This window comes from Cetorhinus maximus, chromosome 16 (genome assembly GCF_964194155.1).
Source record: "Cetorhinus maximus chromosome 16, sCetMax3.hap1.1, whole genome shotgun sequence".
NCBI lineage: Eukaryota > Metazoa > Chordata > Chondrichthyes > Lamniformes > Cetorhinidae > Cetorhinus > Cetorhinus maximus.
Genome location: NC_135894.1, coordinates 26,747,229 through 26,762,707, shown reverse-complemented (window position 1 = coordinate 26,762,707; position 15,479 = coordinate 26,747,229). Strand labels below are relative to the sequence as shown.

At 43.8% G+C, this 15,479-nt stretch overlaps 1 protein-coding gene across 2 annotated transcripts in view; it reads right to left on the bottom strand.

Moving 5' to 3' along the window:
• The window catches only part of mtrf1 (mitochondrial translational release factor 1), a 43,417-nt gene extending 28,944 nt beyond the window's left edge, over positions 1 to 14,473 (bottom strand). The window contains exons 1-2 of one of the 2 annotated variants that reach the window (XM_078559541.1): positions 14,354 to 14,473; positions 5,747 to 6,200 (exon numbers count right to left, since the gene is read on the bottom strand). In XM_078559541.1, coding sequence (XP_078415667.1) covers positions 5,747 to 6,200; positions 14,354 to 14,401 — 502 coding nt within the window. In that variant the 5' untranslated portion in view covers positions 14,402 to 14,473. Of the gene's footprint in view, positions 1 to 5,746; positions 6,201 to 14,353 lie in introns of those variants that run through there. The other variant, XM_078559542.1, reaches the window with a different exon arrangement.
• Between the last annotated feature and the right edge of the window lie 1,006 nt (positions 14,474 to 15,479).

Here is a 15,479-nt window from a genome sequence, read left to right as displayed (position 1 = left end):
GGGCGGGGCTGTGAGGAGGATGCGAGGAGGCTTCAGGGCGATTTAGACAAGTTGTGAGTGTGGGCAAACACATGGCAGATGCAGAATAACGTGGATAAATGTGAAGCTATACACTTCGGTGGGAAAAACAGAAAGGCAGAGTATTATTTAAATGGTGATATATTGGGAAATGTGGATGTCCTTGTATACCAGTCAATGAAAGTAAACAGGCAGGTGCAACAAGTAATTAGGAAGGCAAATGGTATGTTGGCCTTCATTGCAAGAGGATTTGAGTTCAGAAGTAGGGATGTCTTACTGCAGTTATACAAGGCCTTGGTGAGACCACACCTGGAGTATTTCGTGCAGTTTTGGTCTCCCTACCTAAGAAAGGATATACTTGCCATAGAGGGAGTGCAGCGAAGGTTCACTAGGCTGATACCGGGGATGGCAGGACTGTCATAGAAGGAGAGATTGGTTTGACTGGACCTGTATTCACTAGAGTTTAGAAGAATGAGAGGGGATCTGATTGAAATATAAAATTCTAACAGGGCTAGACAGATTAGATGCAAGGAGGATGTTTCCCCTGGTTGGAGAGTCTAGAACCAGAGGCCACAATCTCAGGGTTCGGGGCAGGCCATTTAGGACAGGAGATGAGGAAAAATTTCTTCACTCAGCGGGTGGTCAACCTGTGGAATTCTCTACCACAGAAGGCTGTGGAGGCCGGGTCACTGAGTATATTCAAGAAAGAAATTGATAAATTGTTGGATATTAGGGGCATCAAGGGGTATGGAGAGACAGTGAGAATATGGCGTTGAGATAGAGGATCAGCCATGATCATATTGAATGGCGGAGCAGACTCGAAGGGCCGAATGGCCTAATCCTGCTCCTAGTTTCTATGTTTTTGGATCCGAGGTGAGGAACTGGAGTCTGAGCTGCAGACATTGCGCCACATCATGGAGAAGGAAGTTACCTGGACACTTTGCTCCAGGAGGCAGTCACACCATTCAGATTAGGAAATTAAAATTTGGTCTGTGATCAGGGACAGGAGAGTGTAACTGCAGGTGAGGCAGGTATGTGGACCCAGGCGGCAGCATTCAGGAGCTGTGACCCCTGCAATTGTCCAACGGTTATGAGGTTCTTGCAAGCCGTGTGGACGACAGCAGGGACTGCAGGAAGGATGAGCGAACTGACTATGGCACCGTGGTACAGAGAGTCATTCAAGTGGGGGGAGGAAATAGGAACGTAGTAGTGGTAGGGGACAGTATAATTAGGGGGATAGATACTGATCTCTGCAGCCATGAACGTGAGTACCGAAGGCTGTGTTACCTGCCCGGTGCCAGGGTTAAGGACATCTCCTCAGGGCTGGAGAGGGACTTGGAGTGGGAGAGGAGGGATCCAGTTGTCATCGTCCAAATTGGTACCAACGACATTGATAGGATTAGGAAGGAAGTCCTGTTGAAAGAATTTGAACAGTTAGGAGCTAAATTAAAAACCAGAACCTCCAAGGTAATAATCTCGGGATTACTACCTGAGCCACTGGCATAATAGGGTAAATAAAGTCAAGGGGTTAAATACATGGCTCAAAGATTGATGTGGGAGGAATGGGTTTTAGTTCATGGGGCACTGGCACTAGTACTGGGGTAGAAGGGAGCTATTCCGGTGGGATGGGCTTCACTTGAACCATGCTGGGACCAGTGTCCTGGTGAATCGAATAACTAGGGCTGTTGAGAGGGCTTTTAACTAAATAAAGTGGGGAGGTTTCTGGAGAAGGGATACGTAGGCTTACAAAGCAAAAGGGTATGGAAAGATAGCTTTTTAGGTGATGATACCCAGAGTGTGACAGGAAGAGACAGCGTGTACAAACATAAAAAAGCAGCAAACAGGGTCAAAGGGGGAAAAAATGGTAAAAAGGCAAAATTAATGGCTCTGTACTTAAAGGCACGTAGTATTCGGAAAGAAATTAATGAATTAACGGCATAAATAGAGGCTAATGGGTATGATCTTATAGCCATTACGGAGACACGGAGATCAAAGCTGGGAACTGAATATTCAGGCGTATGTGACTTTTTGAAAGGACAGGCAAGAAGGAAAGGGTGGTGGGGTAGCTTTGTTAGTACGAGATGGAATAACTACGATAGCAAGAAATGATCTTGGAGGGGAAGATGTAGAATCCATATAGATGGAGGTAAGAAATAACAAGGCGAAGAAGACACCAGTGGGAGTAGTCTATTGGCCCCCTTACAGTAGCTATACTGTAGGACAGAGAATAAATCAAGAGATAATGAGGGCATGTAAAAAAGGCAGTGCATTAATCATGGGTGACCTTAATCTCCATGTAGATTGGGAAAGTCAAATTGGCAGAGGTAGCCACAAGCAAGAATTCATAGACTGTATTTGGGGCAGTTTTCTAGAACAATATATTGTGGATCCAACCAGGGATCAGGCCATTTTGGGCCTGGTAATGTGTAACGAGGCAGGTTTAACAAACAATCTCAGATTAAAAGATCCCCAAGAAACAGTGACCATAATATGGTAGAATTTAGCATTCAGTTTGAGAGTGAGAAACTAGGGTCAGAAACAACTGTGCTAAACTTAAATAAGGGCAATTACAAAGGAATGAGGACAGAGTTGGCTGGAGCGGACTGGGAAAGGAGTTTAGTAGAAAAGACAGTTGATGAACAATGGCAGATGTTTAAGAAAATAGTTCATGACTCACAACAAAAATATATCCCAGTGAGGAACGATTCTAGGAAGGGGATAAACCAACCATGGTTAACCAAGGAAGTTAAGGATAGTATCAAATTGAAAGAAAAAAAACATACAATGTGGTAAAGATTAGTGGCAAGCCAGGGGATTGGGAAAGTTTTAACAACCAGCTGAAGATGACTGAAAAAATAAAGAGGGAGAAAATAAACTTTGAGGGTAAACTAGCAAGTAATATAAAAAGTATGCGCTTGTTTAAATATATAAAAAGGAAGAGAGAGGCCAAAGTGAACATAAACCCCTTAGAGAATAAGGCTGGCGAAATAATAATGGGAAACCAGGAAATGGCAGAGGAGTTAAATAAATACTTTGCATCAGTCTTCACAGTAGAAGATACTAATAGCATTCCAAAAATATGAAATAATCAAGGGACAAAAATGGGGGAGAAAATAAATATAGTAACTATCACTAGAGAAAAAGTACTAGGAAAACTAATGGGGCTAAGGCCGATAAGACCCCTCGACCTGATGCATCTCAGGATATTAGCTACAGAGGTAGTTGATGCAGTTCTAGTAATCTTCCAAGAATCCTTAGATTCTGGAAAAGTACCAGAGGATTGGAAAACTGCCAATGTAATACTCTTACTCGAAAAGGGAGGGAGACAAAAAACAGGTAGCTATTGGCCAGTTAGCTTAACATCTGTCATTGGGAAAATGTTAAGAGTCTATTATAAAGAATGTAATAGCTAAGCATTTAGAAATACAGAATATAATCAAACATAGTCAGCATGGCTTCATGAAGGGGAAATCATGCCTGACAAATTTATTAGAGTTCTTTGCGGAGGTAACAAGCAGGATAGATAAAGGCAAACCAGTAAATGTAATATATTTGGATTTCCAAAAGGCGTTCAATAAGGTACCGTACATAAGGATACTTAATAAGATAAGAGCCCATGGTGTTGGGGGTAGTATATTAGCATGGATAGATGATTGGCTAACTAATGGAACACAGAGAGTTGAGATAAGGGGGGTATTTTCAGGATGGCACCCTGTAATTAGTGGAGTGCCACAGGGATCAGCACTGGGGCCACAATTATTTATAATATATCATTGACTTGGATGAGAAAAGTGAACGTACTATCGCCAAGTTTGCAGATGACACAAAAATAGGTGGGAAGGCAAGTGGTGAGGATGACACAAAGAGTCTATATGGGGATACAGACAGGTTAAGTGAGTGGACAAAAGCTTGGCAGCTGGAATATAATGTGGGAAAATGTGAGGTTATGCACTTTGGCAGGAAGAATAGAAGAGTTGAATATTATTTAAATGGAGAAAGACTGCAGAAAGCTTCAGTACAGAGGGATTTGGGGGTCCTCGTGCATGAATCACAAAAAGCTAGCATACAAGTTCACAGGTATTAGGGAAGGCAAATGGAATGTTGGCCTTTATTTTAAAAGGAATGGAGTATAAAATTAGGGAAGTTTTGCTAAAACTATACAAGGCACTAGTTAGACCACACCTAGAATACTGTGAACAGTTTTGATCCCCTTATCTAAGGAAAGATATACTGGCATTGGAGGCAGTCCAGAGAAGGTTCACTAGGTTGATCCCAGGTATGGAGGGATTTTCTTATGAGAAGAGGTTGAGTAGATTGGGCCTGTAGTCTTTGGAGTTTAGAAGAATGAGAGACGACCTTATTGAAACATATAAGATTATTAGGGGGCTTGACAGGGTAGATGCTGAGAGGTTATTTCCCCTTGTGGGAGAGTCTAGGACCAGAGGGTATAATCTCAGAGTAAGGGGTCACCCATTAAAGACAGAGATGAGGAGGAATTTCTTCTCTAAGAGGGTAGTGAATCTGTGGAATTCTTTACCACAGAGGGCTGTAGAGGCTGCGTCATTAAGTATATGCAAGGCTGATATAGATAGGTATGACCGAGATAGATAGGTTCTTGATTGGTAGGGGGATCAAGGGTTACGGGGAGAAGGCGGGAGAATGGGGTTGAGAAACTTATCAGCCATGATAGAATGGCGGAGCAGACTCGATGGGCTGAATGGCCTAATTTCTGCTCGTATGTCTTATGGATATAGACAGATTTTTAATCAGTATGGGCAAAAGGCAGGAAAGTGGAATTGAGGATTATTCGATCAGCCATGATCTCATTGAATGGCGAAGCAGACTCAAGAGGACAAATGGCCTACTTCTGCTTCTATGTCTTACGGTTGTGGGAAATTAAATGCCACACTCGCACTTCTGAAGTGAGGGTATGCCATGTTATTGAGGAATCAAACACTGCACAAAACAGACACTTTACCCAACAAAGATTATTGATGCTGAAATTGGGTTCAATCAGCAGACAGTTGTTGCATTTGCCAGCTCTGATATCCTACTTCTCTGCTGGGGAATGGAGTTACTTTACACTGTTTGAACCCAGTGTCGGCATCACCGTTATCACTCAGAATTTAGAAATAAATGAAGATTGTGGCCAGAGCGATTGTCAGTTTTGTCCTAGCTTCCCCCTCCATTGGCTTTTGCTCTACTTCTCCTGGAGAGCTCTTGTTGGGATCAGGAAGTGAGTGAATCTGGATTTCAACTAACCCATTATCCATGCTATACCCTGGAGCATCAACATCCCTATGCTGCTACCATCTGACAAACTTTGATAGAATTCACAGCACAGAACCAGGCCATTCAGCCCACCTGCTCCATGCTGGTGTATACGCTCCACATGAGCCTCCTTCCACCCTAGTTCATTTCACCCCATCTGCATTTCCCTTTGACTTTTACCCCTCATTTAGTTTCTTACTGCATCTCTGCCATTTGCCTCAATGTGGTAGTGAGTTCCACATTCTCACTATGCTCTGTAGTTTCACCTAAATTCCCAATTGGATTTATCAGTGACTATCTTATATACATGGCCTCCAGATTTGGACTCTCACACAAGTTGGCTTAAAACAGGGAACAATTGCTTCTCGGAGGTCATTAAACGGTAACATGAAAGGCCAAAGACTAACAAAGGACATGTGATTTCATGGCAAAATGTAAAAAGTGGAACTTTGATTACTGTTGTACATTGATTCCAACTCGAACAAGTCTTTTTCTGATGACTGCAGCTCTTCCAACAGCGGAGCAAGTGGAGCCAGCTCAATGTGACGTCTACTCAATGACTTTCCATCTTCATGGATGCTATTTAATCTGCTGCTAATTCCTTTGTATTCTTCTTTTAAGTCCTCGATGTATCTCCTTACAGCTTCCAGCTGAAGTAGTTCACTAAAATAATGACAGTGCCTCTCTGACTGTTGCCTATAAATAGAATTTGGCACATTTCTGGAGAGGTACGATGACCAAAGCCTGGCAGTCTGTCTGCGTGCTGCTACATTTGGCTTCAGCCTGCAAAAACGTCTGCAGGTCCTTCCGAGGTAACTCTGCCTCTGGATTAAGTTGGTAATGAACCAATCGAGTCCGTGTTTCATCATCTGAACACCTTCTTCAAGCTCACCAGAGGAGGATGTGGTTATCTGGTGGAGTTGTGAGAATCAACAGGTCAGATGGGGCTAAACACAAGCACCATATTGTCAGACATTTGGCATGCAGTGTTTTGAAAACCCGTAAGAGAGGGTGCAGAGGAGGTTTACTAGAGGGATGAGAGACTGGAGGAGCTGGGAACGTTCTCCTTAGGGCAGAGAAAGTTAAGAGATGTTCAAAATAAGAGGGGTTTGACATGAAAGGAGAAACTGTTTCCACTTAAAGGAGTGTGAGTAACCAAAGGACATGGCTTTAAAATAATTGGCAAAAGAGCCGAAATGGCAAAGAGTCTTTTTTTTTACATATGTCATTGCTATAACGGAGACCTGGCTAGTGGAGGGACAAAACTGGCAGCTTAATATCCCTGGTTATAGAGTCTTCAGACACAATAGAGTAGGAGGTAAAAAAGGAGGGGGGGTAGCACTAATGGTTAAAGAATCAATTCCAGTTGTGAGAAGGGATGATATACTAAATGGGTCAACAAACAAGGCTTTATGGATTGAGCTTAGAAATAAAAAAGGGGCAGTCACACTACTGGGAGTATACTACAGACCCCCAAATAGTGAAAGGGAGATAGAAGAACAAATATGTAGGCATATTTCTGCTTGTAAGAACAAGAGGGCAATAATAGTAGGAGACTTCAACTATCCTAATATCAACTAGGATTCAAACAATATAAGGGGCACTGAGGAAGAAAAATTCATGCAGTGTGTCCAGGAAAATTTTTTCAACCAATTAGTGACAAACCCAACGAGAGGAGATGCAATTTTAGACCTAGTCTTGGGGAACAAAGAAGGGCAAGTGGGTGAAGTGACAGTTGGCAACCATATTGGGGACAGTGATCACAACTCAGTTAAATTTAGTATTACCATGGAAAAGGACAGAGATAAGGCAGGAGTAAAAGTCTTGAACTGGGGGAAAGCAAATTTTGCAGAAATGAGAAGGGACTTGGCTGAGATGGACTGAAGGGCACTGCTGGAGGGTAAAACAGTGGAAAACCAGTGGGAAGCACTAAAAAGCGAGATCCCAATTGTACAAAGTAGACATGTCCCCTACAAAAATAACAGTGGTACTGCCAAATCTAGACCCCCCTGGTTATCTAAAGGAATACAGGGGAAGATCAAACAGAAAAAGAAAGCGTACGATAGGCACAAAGAACTAAGCACTGCAGATAGTCTAGACTAATATAGGAAGTGCAGGGATGAAGTAAAAAAGGAAATAAGGAAATCAAAGAGAGGGCATGAAAAAAGATTAGCAAGTAAAGTTAAAGATAACCCAAAGATGTTTTACCAATACATTAATGCTAAAAGGTTAGTTAAGGAAAAAGTAGGACCTATCAGGGATGAAGATGGAAACTTGTGTGCAAATGCAGGGGCTGTGGGAAGGGTTTTGAATGAATATTTTGTCTCCATGTTTACAAAGGGAGGATGTAGATATAGTAGTCTAGAAGGAAAACTGAGATATTGGACGGGATAGTCATAAAGAGAGAGGAAGTACACGAAGGGTTGAAATCCTTGAAAGTTGATAAGTCACCAGGGCCAGTTAGATTGTTTCCGAGGCTGCTAAAGGAAGTCAGGGAGTAGATATCAGATGCTCTGAGGATGATTTTCCAATCTTCACTAGATACAGGGGAGGTACCGGAGGACTGGAGAAATGCAAATGTAGTTCCATTGTTTAAAAAAGGATCAAATGAAATGCCAAACAATTTTAGGCCAGTTAGTCTTACATCGGTGGTGAGCAAATTAGTAGAATCAATCCTGAGAGATAGGATTAACTGTCATGTGGAAAGGCATTGACTAGTCAGGGATGGTCAGCATGGATTTGTTAAAGGAAGGTCTTGCCTCACAAATTTGATTGAATTCTTTGAGGGAGTGACAAGAAGGGTTGATGAAGGTAGTGCAGTGGATGTTTTGTACATGGATTTTAGCAAGGCATTTGACAAGGTCCCACATGGCAGATTGGTCAGGAAAGTAAAAGCCCATGGGATTCAGGGTAATGTGGCAAGCTGGATAAAAGGTTGGCTTTGTAACAGGAAACAAAGGGTAATGGTCGATGGATGCCCTTGCAAATAGAAAGTTGTCTCAAGTGGTGTTCCACAGGGCTCGGTGTTGGGACCCTTGCTGTTTATGTTATATATGAACCTGGACGTGAACGTGGGGGGCACGATTGGGAAATTTACAGATGACACAAAGATTGGCCGAGTAGTGGATAGTGTAGAGGATAGCCATAATCTCCAAAACGATATAGATGGGTTGGTGGAGTGGGCAGTAAAGTGGCAGATGGATTTTAACATAGAGAAGTGTGAGGTCATACATTTAGGGAGGTCAAACAGTTACAGGGATTACACAATAAAAGGGAGTATACTAAGAGGGGTAGATGAAGTGAGAGATCTTGGCGTACAAGTACACAGGTCCCTGAAGGCAGCAGTTCAAGTATACAAGGTTGTAAAGAAGGCATATGGAATGCTCTCCTTCACTGGCAGAGGTATAGAATATAAAAGTAAGGATATAATGTTGGAATTGTATAAAACACTGGTGAGGCCACAACTGGAGTATTGTGTGCAGTTCTGGTCACCACATTACAGGAAGGACATAATAGCTCTGGAGAGAGTGCAGAGGAGGTTTACAAGAATGTTGCCAGGGTTAGAAAAGTGTAGCTACGAGGAGAGATTGGATAGGTTGGGGTTATTTTCCTTAGAACAAAGAAGGCTGAGAGGTGACTTGATTGAGGTGTACAAAATTATGAGGGGAATAGATAGAGTGCACAGAATAAAATTGTTTCCCTTGGTGGAGAATTCTAGAACCAGGGGACATAGATTCAAGATAAGTGGCAGAAGGTGTAGGGGGAACATGAGGAAGAACTTTTTTACACAGAGGGTAGTGGGTGTCTGGAATTCGCTGCCCAAGTTGGTGGTAGAGGCAGAAACTCTAAACTTTTAAAAAGTACCTGGATCTGCACCTTAAGTGCTGTAAGCTGCAGGGCTATGGGCCGGGTGCAGGAAGGTGGGATTAGAAAGGGCACCTGGGTGTCCTTGGGCTGGCATGGACAAGATAGGCCGAATGGCCTCCTTTTGTGCTGTAACTTTTCTATGGTTCTACAGTACAACCCTGAAAGGATGGTGGAAGCAAATTCAATAGTAATTTTCAACAGGGGACTGGATAAATATTTGAAGGGCAGAAAAATATAGGGCAATGGGGAAACTCTTAAACTCAACCTTTTTCTCCCCGAACACAGAATTTTGAGTGAGACCCCCTCCTCAACCAGCAAAGGCACAGAATCACACAGTGCAGAAGAGGCCCTTCGGCCCATCGAATCTGCACCGACACGTGAGAAACACCTGACCTACCTACCTAATCCCATTTACCAGCAATTGGCCCATAGCCTTGAATGTTATGACGTGCCAAATGCTCATCCAGGTACTTTTTAAAAGATGTGAGGCAACCCGCCTCCACCACCCTCCCAGGCAGCGCATTCCAGACCATCACCACCCTCTGGGTAAAAATGTTTTTCCTCACATCCCCGCTAAAATATCTCAGCATAGCAACCTGGGTGGCCTGGAGCCCTCTGGTCAGGCAGCCCTCTCCTCCACAGCAGAGACTGTTCTTGAAGATGTTACACAGACTTTCTCCTCCCACTGCTCCTCATTAAAACTGAAAGCACACTGTTGGGGACTGTATCAATTGACCAAGAGCTATCCAGACAGAAGTTAATAATTATAAGGGTGAAACAAAAAAGATTAAGAAACAGTCACTTTCCTTTTAAATCACGAAGGCAAAAGATATTGAAGGGACTGTAAAAAAAAAATGCACCATGCAGGCAATAGGCTGAGTGGCACGCAGCAAGATGTGTTTTGTTTGCATGCTTGTACTCTTGATTGTGCTGTATAAGTCAACCCAGCGTTTAAGACAACCCCATATTCTTGTTATGTTTAGGTCTATACTCAAAGTATAAGTCGACCGCCCCAACCCCCACCGTCACCCACCCCCACCCCCTTTTCTGCAAATAGATTTCTTCAGTCTACCTGGATTATACCAGTTTTGAAAGCATCTTTTTAAAAAACTGTTGAAATGCAGTATGACTGTATGAATTCTAACATACCATGGGGAAATGTCACTAAACTTTAGTTACATGAAAAAAAGATGATTTTCAACTTTAAAAATCATTTATGGACACTACGTCGAGAATTTACAACAAAATATATATTATATTTTTCAGCATGGTTATTAACATTTTTCCTACCATTTTATGTGAACTGTAAAGCTACTTTCCAAGGGTGGCGTGTGTACATATTAGCACATCGGTTCTGGGGACTGACATAACCTGCAGTGGATTTGTGGGGATCCTGTTATTCGCTGAAACTTGAGGTATGAACACTGGTGGACAGTAAAAAGGTCTTACAGGCAATTGGATATGGATGCACAAGAGAGTCTTTGAATCGTATTAATAAATTAATATTTGAGTATTGCTGAAAAAGAGACTTGCTATCAAAGCTTTTCGGCTTGCACTCATCAGGGCAGCTTGCAAGAAACAGTAACAGGGGAACAACAATTTATACTGCATGAGAAGATAGTGCTGATTGTTTGGCAAATGGACACTGATTAGTGGAGACGTTGCCATGGAGAATACAGCATGGAACAGTTAACTGTCCAGCTTTATTCAAATTCAAACGGGCAGGTTGACTCTGATTGGTCAAGGTGTTGCCCTGATGAGTGCGCGACAAAGAGCTTTGATAGCATGTTTCTTTTTCAGTAATATTCAAGTTCTGTACTACCGAACAGCTAAAGGAACATTTTTTTAAATGTTAACTGAACATTTTTGATTGCGATTTCATTTGAAAGTAGAAATATGAGCTTTTATGAAGTTACATGTGCATCAATTAGTCAAAAACAGATTGATGGTCCACTTTTGTTTTTCTACTGGTAGATTACAAACAATAGAGAGGGAGGGCAAAGCTGGAATTTTGCCATAGAATTTAGTATATGTTCGGTACATATCTCGTTTCCTTTGCTGGGTGCAGTTAGATGGGCACAAAGTAGTTTATTAAGTTTTATTTTACTTCTGCAGAAATGTCTATTGAAAGGGACCAGTACAAACTGGATTTATCAGATAAAATATTAAGACCATTCCCCCTCCCCCAAAAGAGTAGAGTTCTGCTTTGTCATTTTCCCATGTAAGCAGTGTAGTTTTTCAGTGCCTTCCAATGGAGAAGAGGCTGAGTGTTAACATTTCTTTTTCCTGCTTAGCTTGACACATTTTATATTCAGTGTATAAGACAAGGCCCATTTCTGAAAGGAATTTTGGAAGCTTCAAAATTTGACTTGTACATGATCTAAGATATGTGTCATTTTTAAAGAAATGACAACTTAAAGGGAGGACATTTTTGAGATTAAATAATAAAGTTGAAATTCAAAGGCAATAGATTGCGCAGAGCTCTATAACGCCTCTTGAATAGAGTTTCACAGCTCTGATGGTTTGTCAGTGTGGAAGTTACGCAGATTGGTCTCACTATACAGCCATCTTTAAATGGCACCTACAAAACATAGTAACTAAATCAGCCAATGCTCTGAGTGTACTTTCCAGCGCAGATCACTGAATAGCAATCACAACCCACTAAATGGTTCTCTCTCTATAACAAGTCTGGTGTGCACAATCTAACTGTAGAACCCTTGCTCCTGTCAAGCTGAGAGCAGCTGACAACACAAATTTGGGACATTTTTTTTTAAGAGTTTGTTCGTAGCCATCGGAACACACTAGAACTAATAGTGTAAAAGAACGTTGTGTGCTATGAGGATCTGGAATAAGCTGGCTGAGAAGGAGGTGGAGCAGATTCAATAATAACTTTCAAAAAAGAGCTAGATATACATTTGAAAAAGAAACATTTGTATGGAGATGGGGAAAAAGGCGAGGAGTGGGAGTAACTAGATAGCACAGGCACAATGAGCTGAATGGCCTCCTTCTGTGCTGAAAGATTCTAGAACTCCTCAAACAGTTGCAAAGTATCTGTGTGTATTGTAAATATGTAGTAAATCATCGAGCATTATTTAAAGATTTCAACATGCTCCCACAATCCACATGTTGAGCACAGCCTGGCCATCACAGAAAACTACAGCACAGGAGGCCATTTTGCCCATCATGTCTGCAGTGGCGGATAAGGTGCCATCTGACCTATTCCTACTTTCCAGCTCTAGTCCGTAGCCTTATCGATTGCAGAGCTTCAAATGCATACCCAAGTACTTTTCAAATGTTTCTGCCTTTACCAGCTTTTCAGTGATGCTAGCAACTATCATAAGGGAATACTCAGAAATGGGGATGGAGTCTGAAAAGTAAAGGGAATGTGATCTGTAAACAGGGGCCTGACATCCCTAGTCGGTAAAGTATGGGAGGAACAAATGACAAATCAGAAGAGAAAGTGAGCCATTGCCATGTGGGGGTCAGACCCTGTCTAACCAATCTCAAGGAGTCCCGTGGAGATGTAAGAAACCTTGTGGATAACAGGGACTGACTGAATGCTTGTTAAAATTTCAGTAAAGAAGTTATTATAGGATCCAAAGCATAAAAGCAAAATATTGCGGATGCTGGAAATCTGAAACAAAAATAGAAAACGCTGGAAAAACTCAGCTGGCCTAACAGCATCTGTGGAGAGAAAAGCAGAGTTAACGTTTCGAGTCTGTATGACTCTGAAGAGTTTGTTTTTCTCTCCACAGATGCTGTTAGACCTGCTAAGTATTTCCAGCATTTTCTGTTTTTATTATAGGATCCTATTGAGATTTAGCTGAAATGCTTCTGATATAGATCAGAAAATGGATCAGGGGTCAGCCAGGGGGTAACTAATGGGGCAAACGAGGGATCAGCTGGGAGATAATTAATGGGGTAAATGAGGGTTCGGCTGGGGGGCAATTAATGGGGTAAACGAGGGATCGGCTGGGAGGTAATTAATGGGGCAAACGAGAGATCGGCTGGGAGGTAATTAATGAGGGATCGGCTGGGGGGTAATTAATGGGGCAAACGAGGGATCGACTGGGAGGTAATTAATGGGCAAAGGAGGGATCGGCTGGGAGTTAATTAATGGGGCAAAGGAGGGATCGGCTGGGAGGTAATTAATGGGGCAAAGGAGGGATCGGCTGGGAGGTAATTAATGGGGCAAAGGGAGGATCGGCTGGGGGGTAATTAATGGGGCAAACGAGGGATCAGCTGGGAGGTAATTAATGGGGCAAAGGAGGGATCGGCTGGGAGGTTATTAATGGGGCAAACGAGGGATCGGCTGGGGTAATTAATGGGGTAAACGAGGGGTCGGCTGGGGGTAATTAATGAGGTAAATGAGGGATCGGCTCGGGGTAATTAATGGGGTAAATGAGGGATTGTCTGGGGTAATTAATGCGGTAAATGAGGGATCGGCTGGGGGGTAATTAATGGGGTAAATGAGGGATCGGCTGGGGGGTAATTAATGGGGTAAATGAGGGATCGGCTGGGAGGTAATTAATGGGGTAAATGAGGGATCGGCTGGGGGGTGGTAAGTGAGGGATCGGCTGGGGGGTAATTAATGGGGTAAATGAGGGATCGGGTGGGGGTAATTAATGGGGTAAATGAGGGATCGGCTGGGGGGTAATTAATGGGGTAAATGAGGGATCGGCTGGGAGGTAATTAATGGGGTAAATGAGGGATCGGCTGGGGGGTGGTAAGTGAGGGATCGGCTGGGGGGTAATTAATGGGGTAAATGAGGGATCGGCTGGGGGTAATTAATGGGGTAAATGAGGGATCGGCTGGGGGGTAATTAATGGGGTTAGTGAGGGATCGGCTGGGAGGTAATTAATGGGGTTAGTGAGGGATTGGCTGGGGGTAATTAATGGGGTAAATGAGGGATCGGCTGGGGGTAATTAATGGGGTAAATGAGGGATCAGCTGGGGGTAATTAATGGGGTAAATGAGGGATCGGCTGGGGGGTAATTAATGGGGTAAATGAGGGATCGGCTGGGGGGTAATTAATGGGGTAAATGAGGGATCAGCTGGGGGTAATTAATGGGGTAAATGAGGGATCGGCTGGGGGGTAATTAATGGGGTAAATGAGGGATCAGCCAGAAGATAACATTGGCTGCTTCCTGCATGGAAAGAGAATCTTTCCCAAATTAAGCACCAACCCAGATACCGACCTCTCCACCACTGCGATACCCCCATCCGCTCCTCCATGCCCGCCTCATGCCCTCGCTCCCTCTCCACCACCTCCATCATTCACTCCTCCACTGCTCACCTCAGTCGGACGCTCCACGCATGCGCATTGCTCCAAGAGCGCGAGGCACTGTGGGAAATGTCCCCGGAAACTACAAATCCCAGCAGGCCGTGCGGCAGTGTCTTCCGGTTAGGCTCCCCTGTTACACCCGGGTTCAGCCAGGGTCCTGGGGTTCAGGGTTTGGCTCTTCAGGCCGCGGATCGGGGGTTGCCTGGAAACATCTTCACCCCAAATCCGCAACTTAAAACCCACCGCCCCATGAGAGCCATCTCCACCTCCACCTCCCACTCCCCAGCAGCAGCTCCAACGCTGACCCACAACTGGGAGGCGGGGTTACTGAGAACGGGAGGAAGGCCCTGGAGGGGTTTAAACACAGGTGACATGTGAGATGTTGTGGTCAGTGTGGGTCCAGAGAGCACAGGGTTTGTATGATGGGTGAGTGGGTCTGGGTGTGAATTGAGTTTTCCAGGGGACAGGGCAGCCTTTGGGACAGCTGTAATCAGCATCCTGGGGGGTTACCATTGACCAGAAACTGAACTGGACCAGCCATATAAATACTGTGGCTACAAGAGCAGGTCAAAGGTTGGGAATCCTGCGGCGAGTAACTCTCCTCCTGACTCCCCAAAGCCTGGCCACCATCAATAAGACACAAGTCAGGAGTGTGATGGGATACTCCCCCCTTGCCTGGATGAATGCAGCTCCCACAACACTCAGGAAGTTTGACACCGTCCAGGACAAAGCAGCCCACCTGATTGACACCCCAACCACCACCTTCAATATCCACTCCCTCCACCGATGCATAGTGGGAGCAGTGTGCACCACGTACAAGATGCACTGCAGCAACTTACCAACTCCTCAACAGTGAGCTCTACCACCTAGAAGGACAAGGGCAGCAGCAAAACCCCTCAGGACCGCTTATGTTTCAGTAAGATCACCTCTCATTCTTCCAAACTCTAGTGGGTGTAGGTCCAACCTGTTCAACCTTTCTTCATAAGATAAACCTTCATCCTCAGAATGAGTGGAGTGAACTTTCTCTGAACTGCTTCTAA